This window comes from Mytilus galloprovincialis, chromosome 11, assembly GCF_965363235.1.
Source record: "Mytilus galloprovincialis chromosome 11, xbMytGall1.hap1.1, whole genome shotgun sequence".
Classification (NCBI taxonomy): domain Eukaryota; kingdom Metazoa; phylum Mollusca; class Bivalvia; order Mytilida; family Mytilidae; genus Mytilus; species Mytilus galloprovincialis.
This window is the reverse complement of record NC_134848.1, coordinates 82,964,709-82,976,527: the sequence shown is the minus strand read 5'-3', so window position 1 is coordinate 82,976,527 and position 11,819 is coordinate 82,964,709. Positions and strand designations below refer to the sequence as shown.

Below are 11,819 nucleotides of genomic sequence, written 5' to 3'. Positions count from 1 at the left end.
GATTATAAGTATAAAAAATGATTATAAAAATTAAATATAAATCAACATGATCAACTTACAGTATTATATTTTTAAGATAAATTCAAATTAAGGTAACCTTCATTTGTATAATGACAAACAGGAAAATTATTTCCTTAACTTTTTCCTTATTTGTAAAACATTATTTCTTAGTACGTGTGTAAAGGTACAATGTATATGTATGAACATATATGTAGTAACCAGTTTCCTTTTCAGATAAAATCTATTATTAATACTACAACAAGTGTAATGAAGGAAATGAGAAAACCTTAACTTGTTGGTGCTAAAAATAGTTTAGATGTCAACCACATCACACTATTTAATCTAAAATATAAATTGTACAAATATTGAAAGATGATGATTGAAAATTCCGAATATATATCTGAATCAGATTTTAAGAGTATAAGATTTAAATAAATTATGTGTAAAATTTTAGAAAGTGTTTATTACCCCGCAGTGACAGATCTAGAATCTTTCATAAGGGGGGGCACTGACAGTTATAAGAAGTCACAGTCATGCTTCGGTTATTCTCTATATAATCAGGGATGATTCCAGGTGTTTTCAAAGAGGTCCCTTGAACATCGAATTGGGAATTTTTATCCCAATTGGGATTTTTTTATGCATAAAATCTAACACGAAATCATATCATCATGATCATTTTCCTCTAAAAACGGAAATGTATATTAAGTTTAACCTCTACACTGATTTAAGAAGTTGTAACATTTTGAATAATTATGGATGGGCTACTGATTATGATATATATTAGTCTGATCACATAGATATGATCACCAGATTACTTGAAAGTTATTGGATTGAGACTAGCATGACTAGGGAAGTTGTATTACATGAATATCAGTGCACATGATGCACTAGTCCAAATAATTATGACGTCTTGAAAGGGTATTACATTTTTTTTTCTTTGACGCCTTACTTCAAAGTAACCTAGGCATATAACATATACATAAACATATATACCAGCTTACATAAATCTATGGCAAGCCGTTTTACTATTTAATCAAATGTAAAGTTTATTACAGATCTCATAAAGTATATGAGATATCTTATAAATATCTTTTATAATTTACAAGATATCTTTTATAATTTACAAGACATCTTATATAGTTGATAAGACATCTCATATAGTTTCTAAGATATCTTGTATAGTTTATGGGATATATTATCAAGAAAATTATATAAGATATCTTATAAACTATATATTTTATAAGATATCTTAATTATATACTTGATAAGAAATCTCCTAAAGTTTTAAAGATCTCTTATGAATATATTTCAGATTAGATATCTTAGATATACATTTAAGAGTTTATAAGATAGTTTATAAGATATTTTTAAGATATCTTATATAGTTTATAAGATATCTTATATAGTTTATGGGATATCTTATAAAGAAATTTATATAAGATATCTTATAAACTATATATTTTATAGATATCTCATATACTTTTAAAGATATCTCCTAAAGTTATTAATATATCTTATGAATATCTTTCATATAAGATATCTTATAAACAATACATTTAGTTTATAAAATATCTTATATAGTTAATAAGATATCTCTTATATTTTATGAAATTATTTTAAAAATTGTAAATTTCATAAACTTTATAAGATATCTTATATAATCTGTAAGATATTTCATATATTATCTTATAAACTATACAAGATATCTTATAAAGTGTATAAGATATCTTGAAATTTAATTAAATAGCAAAATGGCTTGCCATATAAACCAATGAAAAAAAATTCATCCATTTGGTATTTTTTCAACAGGTCATCTTTATAAGTTTACCTTGATTAAAATGGATTTCAAATTGAACTGGTCCATTGTCGTATTCAGAAAGACAATTACAAAAGTTTATATACTTAATATATAAGATATTTAAAGCAATTGACCAGTGAACTTTAAAATTATTTGGAAAAATTGTAAATTTCATAAATAAATAAAAGAATATTTGAAATTAACTTAAAACTATTTATGCATGCGCCGGAAAGTAATTCCCAAAAAGTTGATGATTTTCTAAAGAAGAAGAAAAGATCATTTTCATAACTTTTGAAACAGTTCCATATTAAATGGTGACATATCGTATTTCATGAATGGTCTAATCATCAACATTATTATTCAAAAACGCTCAAACTTTTGTCTTTTGATGAAATAGAGCCAAATATAAAATAATTTGCCGGTATTTTCATCAAATTATATAACCATGCAGCTCTTCTGGGCGATCTGCTTTTACGAGATTGGCGCCCATTAAAATGGATTCATCAATATTATATCAAAATTTGAATTTGCTCTTAGCCGATTCTGCTTTCACACCAATTTTGACAAACATGTTTTTGATCAATCTGCTAGGCAATCTACTTTTACGAGATCAAATAATCCAGTAACATTTTAATCAATTGAATCTGGCATCTAAAATTGTTTACCAAATGTTGCCATAATCATAGATATCTATGACAGAATCAAATCGTCCACTAAAGTCAAAATATAGGACACTGTAAACATCTATACTTTGCCTATATTTTTCAACCTATAACGAATAAAGTCCTAAACTTTTCTGGAAAACAGATTTTTATTTTATTTTCATGAATTGGGAATTTATATTAACAAATATTTGTTTGGGGCCGCTGGCCGATTTTAGGGCCGCCAAGCGGCCCTAAACTATATAGTAGAATCATCCCTGATAATCAACCAAATTTTTCCTGCAAAAGGGTAAGTGGGGGGCTGTCCTACCAGGTCCCCTTTGATATGTCTATATTACCCATCACACATGTGATTATCTCCCCTTTGATATGTCTAATCATTTTTAAAAAAAAATGTGATTATCTCCCCTTTGATATGTCTAAATCATTTTTCAAAAAAAAATTATGTCTGAAAATTAATTACAAGTATTATCATTTCGTCATTTTCTCAAAAAAAAATTTTAAAAAATAACACTTTTTGCTGTTTATAAATGTTAATTCTTTCAGATTTTCATTTTCACCTCTAAACCATACAAAGTCCTACAACTTCCTTGATTTCTTACACTTTGCAATAGACAGATCAGATAGACCAAATTTATTTTTTGCATCATATGATCACAAGTATCATGATTATAAGCATGATAAGACATTCAGCATGTTCAGTAATTTCATGTCCCTTGCAGTTGTGTATTTATATATTATATTGATTGCTTGTTTATTTGTGTGACCTATCTGTACTTGTATTCTTATTGATAATTATCTGATGAAGAACTTATTGATTATTAGTTATGAGGATACATGTATAATCTGTCTACTTGTATACAATAACATGTAACAGTCTAAGTTCTAAAGCAGGTGCTTGTTAAAAGAGAAAGAAGGATAAAGATTCAAAATATCAATTTAGATGACACTCAATATAATATTATGAATAAAGATAGAATTTTTTCAATTACTTAGTACATGTATATACATCTTTCATTTTATAAATAATTAATCTTCATCTGATATGAGTATTTCCTCTTATTTTTTTTAACATCATGTTCCTTTTTAACCTTTTTAATTTTCCATAATCATGATAACTTTGGACCATCACTCAGTCATGTCAGTGATAAATCTCTAAAGATATGTCTGAAATGGGTTCATATGCTCAGCACTTAATGCTTTCAGAGCTTGTGACTTCTATAAATATCATTCCAACTTATATCATTATACATGTTATATAGATGCAGGAATCTAATGTTCAGTATTTGTTGTTTTGTGGTAATAAGCATTGTGTATAAGTTTCATAACATTTGGTTAAGGCAAACTAGTATTAATTTCTTATACTGTAGTTTGAAACTACAGTAAAAGAAATTAGTAAAATTGAAAATGGATATGGTGAATGTATCAAAGAGACAACAACCTGACCAAAGGCTAAGAGCAGACAACAGCCAAAGGCCACAAATGGGTCTTCCATGCAGCAAGAAACTCCTGCACCCGGAGGTGTGCTGAAACCAATTTCAGAACGTACATGTATGTAAATACAGATGGACAAGGCTCATCATATAGCAATTACAAAATAACACTGGACATCCCTAAATTATTTTGACGATGATAAATCTGAATCAGACCATGCCTGCTTGTCCTCTATATATATATATTAATCTTGATCTGTTTTTTTTTTTTATCATGTTTATATGAATAAGTTACACCATGTACACTGGTTGAACCAAGTCAATCAGCGTAAATGAAGCCACTGAAACAATTGATTCTCACTTTGACTAAATAATGTAAGCATTGTTTATGTTGATACATAACAAATTTAAGGGAAAGTGCAAAAATTCGAAAGTATTTCTGTAATATGAGGTTCAAAATGGGGGCACGTTTAAGACGAATAACTGTAAATATTCTTGCCACATGACATTTAACGATAATTTTTGTTGCATGAAAGAAATACATTGTGTTTAACGATACACGATAAGGATATTTCGATAAATCACAGTAAAATCTTAACCAATATGACACACGAACAATATATAAATGACCATTTGATGGCTGACATTGAAGAGCATAATTCCATACCGCCCTGTAAGGGCTACATCAGTCATCAATATGTATGTATGTACTGGTAAATAAAATGCCTCCTATATCCGAATAACCCCTTGAACATGTCGAAAGCTGCGAGGGGTACAGTGGCATCAATGTACATGTACACTTCCTATTTTTTAGCACCCCTAGTGAAAATAGAACTTGGGACCTTCAGCACTGTAGCTATTGGTCTTTACCACTAGTAAACTGCACTGACCACAAACGCAGTACATGTACATAAATATAATTTACAATTTAGCGATTCTTTAAATACACCTTATTGCTATTTGTCCGTCATTACTGGATATCACACGTTCCCGTAAAATTTTGATGTCATAAAGCAAAATATCTGACGCCACAATGGAAAAGTGATTGTTGTATGCGTCAAAAGTTCAAGCGGCCTGGTCAGCGGGGATTAGCGATAAGGTGTATATTTATCACAATAGTCAATAGAGTGAAAAGTATAAGGAATAAGGATCAGCTAGCATACATATATACATTGTTTATAGCTAATTGTATTATTGTACTTAAATTTAAAAAAAAAAAAAATAAAGTGAAATTTTTAGATTAATAATATTTTTGTTTTCACACACCCTGTCACCAAACACAGTTCTCAGAAATGTTGGCTAACTTAATATTTTTCGGAGTTTTATGTCGAAAACTGTGTTAAAATAGTTCAAGAAACAGGAAAATTTGGAGTAACAAGTGATTTACAAACCTAGGAATTCTAAATACTTCTGAAGTTTCTTTACACAACACAAGTACCCGGAAACGACACTCATGCAGGGATAAAATTACTTCCCTTTCACGTGTTGACGAAAACGACGACTTCCCATTTGCCGCTTACCACACAGAAAAAAGGCCGGTGTCGCTTACATCCATATACAGACAATGTGTGACACGTTCAGAAGTCTTTTGCTGTTATTTTTTGTTTTCTCACTTTGTCATGTTATAAATTCCTCGGATGTGAAACAAGTGACTACACAAGAATTCCGTGAAACTATAGAAAAGGAAAAATATGTCCTAGTTTTGTTCTGTAAGACATAAAAACATTCCATACTGATAGGATTTCTCTACAAAATATTTTTATGAATCTTTTTAAATTTTTAAACCATTGAGACAGAAAACAGTTTTCCTTCTACAAAAAAAAAATGTTTGGCAGTCAATTTTATAATTATGTCAATAAATTGAATAAATTATGATTTATCAGTTTATCCCCTGAGGCATGTTAGAGCCATATTTAAAGGGTATCAAGGGGTTCTGATCCTGAATCCTGCTTACTGTTTTGTCAGATGCCCGTATCCTGCTTACACTATGTATGTAAGCAATTCTCAGTATTTCCTAATTTTCAATGGAGTCATTTTGTCATGTTTACAAAAAATCTGCAATCCTGCATGATCACGCTTAGACCCTAATGAGACCAACTTTGATAGCTATGTACGTAAGCAATTCTCAGTATTTTGTAATTTCCCAAGTCAATGGAGTCCCGCTAGACATCATTTTGTCATGCTTACAAAAAATTAACAATCCTGCATCACCCTTGGACCCCAATGAGACCCACTTTGATAGTTGCAGAACTGTAGCTCTTAATTAAGTCCTTGTGTTATTTTTTTCTTATTGCTGACATCTATAGCCACAATTTGGTTAAAATTTTATGTTAAGTTTAATTGTAACATAAATTGGATTTTTATTTCATTGATGTTTTAATCATGTTAATGAAATAATTTGCTTGAAAAGTGTGGTGAGGGAAAACCATGGTATATTACATTATTTGTATATGCAAATTGATGTTGTACCATACTTAATGCTGATTAAATATGCAACTCAGCTAGAATCCAAGGGAAAGAAGGCAGAGCTAAGCTATAGTACAACATATGGTACAACATATTCATTTTCATGCTATTCCATGGCTGAACATGCTGAAGCTCCACCTTTTTTTTTTGGAAAAATGTACTAAAGGTCAAGATCTGCATTTGTTTTCATTTTATAACAAAAAGCAATAAATCATGTGTACCACATCTTAAGAAACCCTTTTCACAAACTATAATATAGGTTTGTTACGAGTTCCCTTAATTTTGGAAAAATTACTAAATTTTTTCTTCTTTCAGTTTTGAAAAAAATTAAATGTACTATCATTTCTTTTGCGAAAATTCAATTAAATTATGATTCAAAAAGGGGGGTAACTATAGAAAACGGAATAAATGTTGGCTACAAAAATCTGTGAAAAAACATGATTTTTTTTTTTTGCAATCGCGATCAATTAACATGATTAGGGGGATGTACACTATCTACGATCCCTGGATCTGCCACTTTTAAATACATTGTTTTATTATTAAAATTGTGTTTTAATAATTAATCTTATAATCGAATTAATAAAATAACAGATCTTGAGTAAAGCAGTTTGTACAAAAAACTATAAATGTATAAATATGCATTTCTCAATGAGATGAACAACCTGTGAAATATGATTAATTTGTATGATACCTTGAAAACCAACAAAAAAAACCAATTCTTACCGTCATTAGAATAATTATTTAATCCTTGTTGCTGGAATCCAACATTTTTGTGTACTTTCTGATGACATTATGAAATTACCTGCACATATGATGATACACGGGGCGCAAAACTAAAAAATCGGGAAAATCCAACATTTTCTTTACTTTCTGCAAATTCTGGGGTTCTATTACATGAAATACACAGAAGACCATACAAGAGGGGCAAAAGTGGCTATCACGAGCTTCCATTTCATTGGATAAAACTGTAACATGATCAATTTCCAATGTTAGTTCAAGGTCTTGAAACTTTCAATCATTTTATTTATATATCAAATTTTATATACCATGTGTCTTACTCATTAACATATTTAAACAAACTCATCCTTCGCATTTGTTTGTTTAAATATGTTAACTCGTAAGAACCATGTTATATATAGTACTTATTATACCTCAGTATGTTTTTTCTATATAAAAAATAATGAAATAGTTGTGCTATTTCATTCCACAGACTATATGCCAGTCAATAGTTTCAAAGACTATTACCCCCGTTAATAGTTTCATAATCATCTTTCCTGTTCTTTTTCATGCTTATTTTTCATTGGACAATAATGATCATGATGATGTCATTGACTATTTTGCTTGGCAGCGTCAAACTCTAATATTGTAAACGGTATACATCTGTTTGTGTTGATTGTAATTTCACTTACAAGAAGCAGTTATAAAAGAGAGAAAATGTTCGCCGTATTTTTTGAAGATCTAAAATATATGGTACCTTATTCATAATGGGTTCGGTCGTCGTATTCTAAATGTGAATTTGCGTTTGGTGTACTTTAGCTTAAATTTATCATATTCACAGACAATTTAACACAAGTATTTCTAGTCTTGATTATAATTAATGAAATATTTACAAATACAAGCAAGAACTATTAAAAAACGTATAGTTCATCTTGTGCAAGTCAAGTTATGTGACATTTTTTTCTTTTCTTTCAGATTATGTATGTACACTTTTAGAAAATTAGTTAATGTTTGTGTTGTTCAGTATAATAAAACACCTAATGACTGGTTGTGCGGGTAATAGCAAGTTTGTTGTGCCTTCACATACCAACGATTGCTCTCTGTTTTGCCTCGAGCAATAGTTGGTATCTCAGGGACAACAAACTTGCTATTATAGTCTAATCAAACTAAGACTCAACCTCTAACTAATTGCAACAGAAAATGTTATAGTTCTAATCTATAGCATTATGCCCTTAATATACACAGAAAAAAGTCCCATAAAATCTAGCTTGAGGAAAACTCAAAATCAACATTTTAAATTTCCTATGGAAATTAACATTGGAAGGGAAGATAACTCTGCAAAAATGAGTCTTTTTTTTTTTTTTTTTCTTTTTCGGTAGATTTTCTTGAAATTCATGTAAAATATGTTACTTTAATGGGGCTATAAGTTTGTATTTTAATACATTATATATATAATCCTCTGCTCATGAAATGTACAAAACCGAAGTGTTATGGGTAGTTTTATTTTTTTTGTGCATTTTTCATTAAAGAAATTGTAAATTTGAAGCTTTATGTGACCATTTTGAAAAAATAATGTGAAAATTATTGTTTATATCTGTATATTATATTTTTTCAGCATCTTACTTGTCAAAAGAAACTTTAAACCACAAAAAGAGTAATACATCCTTAATTATATTTTATTAAATTTGAGATTCTTTACCTTGACATGTCATGCATGTTGAAAAATTCAATAAATGGTAAACTAATGAATTGCGAAATCTATATTATTAAGCTTGATAAAAGATAAGAAAACACCTTTTGAGTTGTTTGTTATCATGGTTATATAATACTCTGAAGACTGCTAAAATATCAAGAATCACTACATTCAGATGAATAGAAGTGGTTAAGTTGTAAATTTGTATCAATTTTTATTGATATTTCTGCCTTTTTTGCAAGAGTTATCTCCCTTTTCAATGCAAATCTCCATAGGAATTTTAAATGGTGATTTTTTTAGTCTTTCACAAGAAAGATTTCATGGGACTTTTTTCTGTGTATATTTGGTGTATAATGCTAAAGATTAAAAATTAAAAATCTTCTGTTGCAATTACTTTCAGGTTACGGTCAAATTTATGCTAGATTGACTGGACTATTACCCTCACACCCAGTCAATAGGTGTATACTATTAACTTTCTATACCATGTATACTGTATTAAGGATGTACTTAGGTGAGGTTTTGGAATTCATGTCAAATTTTTGGACTCCTTGGGGTTTTTCCATACAAAGCAAGGTAAAATATTTTGCCCCATAACAACCATTTATTTTTTTCATATAAGTTTTAATAGCTCATGCATGAAAGGTCATTTACCAAAGTTTTAGAAGATTCTTAATTTTCTTTCTTTTGTTTTGAAACCCAAATAATACCAATGCAAATATAAGGTAAAAGTCCAAGTCAGCCTTTTCCCGCCATATTTTAAATCTCATATATCTCACAAAGGAGGTCCATGACCTATCAATATTTTTAGCTTATTCTTATCCCTAACGAATGCTCTACCAGCTTCTAGTATCAATTTCAAATTCTTAATTTATTAATTTTCACCTAGCCTCACCTAAGTACGTCCTTAAATTCTTTGACAAGTAATGTTATCCTCAATTAATCTTAACAGATGAAAATGTAAACTTTATTCAACATAATTATATTGAAAATTAACGATTAGAATAAACTTGCTAAACTTTAACTGTAATTAATAGAAAACGATTTCTACTCTATTAAAAAATCATAACTAAAAAAAACAATCATATTAATAAAAATTAAAAACTATTGTCTTCAATCAAGCTACTTCCTCAGAAAAAGTTGAGCATAAATGAATTTGAGTATTTTTCTTGTGTCTATCATATTTCTGTTGTAATGTTTATGATAGTGGTTGATACAACATGTTTAAGTTATATGATAGTACACTAAGGTTTAACTCGGCAAATGAAGATTGTGAGTAGCAACGAATGATATTTTGGTTTCATTATAATAACTTCGCACAGGGCATATCAAATCTATGATTTGTCAAATTATTCTTACCAAGAATTGTCTCAAATAATTATCATTACTATTGTCAAAATCTGTTCATTTTTTAAAGTCCAAAACAAAATGTACATTTTCTCCTCATGTACCAAAAGTTACTGTTAACTACATTTTTCAAGTTTTTAAAGTATAAAGTAGTTTCATGATGAAAACCTTAAAGACAGAAAGACAAAAATCTTTATAAATTAAATCTGTGGGCTCTTTGAAATAATAAAACTAGTGTTTGGTGAGCAGTGTAAATCCACAATGATTTTTTTTCTGTTAAAGTGTGGATATTTTTTATGTTTTTGGTCAAAGTATCGAAGTAAAATTTTGATTAAAATTTTATGAAAATTTAAGAGCCAAACTTTTTTTTTCAGTAGTCAAGCCTAGTTAATATCTACCTATTGCTACCCATAGGAAGGCATCCCAGAAAAAAATTAAAATAGCCTTGCAAGATGTCATAATTATCATGATTATTTGGACTAAGCAATAGGTAGATACCTAGGCTTGACTAAAATTAATATGGCTCTTTAAGGAGGTAGACCTTAGTTAAGGGAAATAACTCTTAAAATCATCAGTACGTTTATGTCAACCATTTTCATAAGTATATTCTAAGCTTCTAGGTTACAAAGATTATTTCCAATCTGTTTCAGGTAAATGCTCAAAATACATGAAATATATTGATGAAACTTGACTTAAACAAACGCATTACTGATTTAAAGAGTTATCTCCCTGAAATAAGGTCTACATCTTTAAGTTTCATGTAATATTAACAAAATACTTACTTTGATCCTTTGACAAAAACATAAAAAAAACATGTAGGAAGGCGTCTCAGAAAAAAATTAAAATAGCCTTGCCAGACGTCATAATTATTTGGACCACCTATTGCTCTGTTTTATGAATCCAATCTTTCTTTCAGATTATGATACAGCTTCTTGTACACGATGTGCTGATGCTGAAAAAGAAATTGAAAAAGTACAAACACCAGAAATGTTTGATCAGGGTAAGTATATTATAAGTTATATGATACATGTATACATAATAGGAAATAGGGAGGTATGATATAATTGCCAATAAGACAACTATTTATTACATGGATGTTAGCAGCTATTGGTCACAGAAAGAATATTTTTTGTTCAAACAAAAAACTCTACCCTGGTCTTAAACATAAGAAATGGAAATTGATTAATGATTAATATATATACTGCAGCTGTGTTATTTGAGCAGTCAAATTGCATTGACCGTATATTCATATGTGATATACAGTCAATGACCGTATATCACCTTGTTTATGACGTTGACAATGGGTTTCCGTAGAGTTTGTTTTATGACGTCAATAAAACATACAGGTTCGCGGAAATTTTTAAAATGTCATCTTCTCCAAATTAAAAATCGATGGCTTTTACCCTAAAAAGTTCATTTAGAACAGTTATAAGAGTTGCAGTATATAAAGAATAACCCTACATTGTCTCAAAATATCAATGTTATTTGTACTCGGCTGGAAACAGGTAGATCTGCTCTGCACAGCCTCGCTTTCTACCTGTTTCTAAGCCTTGTACAAATAACATTGATATTTCGAGACAATGTACAGTTATTCTATATATATATCCTTCTGACATTGTCTTTTCGTCAAAACAAGAATCAAATCAACAAGTCTGATTTACTTCAATTTATGTTGATGTTTATGTCATGATAGTATAGGTAATGAT

General features: G+C 29.3%; 2 protein-coding genes across 6 annotated transcripts in view; one reads left to right on the top strand and one right to left on the bottom strand.

The window, feature by feature from the left end:
- The window catches only part of LOC143052912 (CDC42 small effector protein 2-like), a 23,223-nt gene extending 17,797 nt beyond the window's left edge, over positions 1–5,426 (bottom strand). For 3 of the 4 annotated variants that reach the window (XM_076226074.1, XM_076226078.1, XM_076226076.1), the window contains exon 1: positions 5,285–5,426. The gene's annotated coding sequence lies outside the window, so the exon portion shown is untranslated. The remainder of the gene's footprint in view (positions 1–5,284) is intronic. The other variant, XM_076226077.1, reaches the window with a different exon arrangement.
- LOC143052911 (uncharacterized) overlaps positions 5,417–11,819 on the top strand; it is a 25,212-nt gene continuing 18,809 nt past the window's right edge. For both annotated transcript variants that reach the window (XR_012971291.1, XM_076226072.1), the window contains exons 1-2: positions 5,417–5,602; positions 11,030–11,113. Coding sequence is in view for 1 of the 2 variants with exons in the window: in XM_076226072.1 (XP_076082187.1) it covers positions 5,458–5,602; positions 11,030–11,113 (229 nt within the window). In the remaining variant the exon portion in view is untranslated. The remainder of the gene's footprint in view (positions 5,603–11,029; positions 11,114–11,819) is intronic.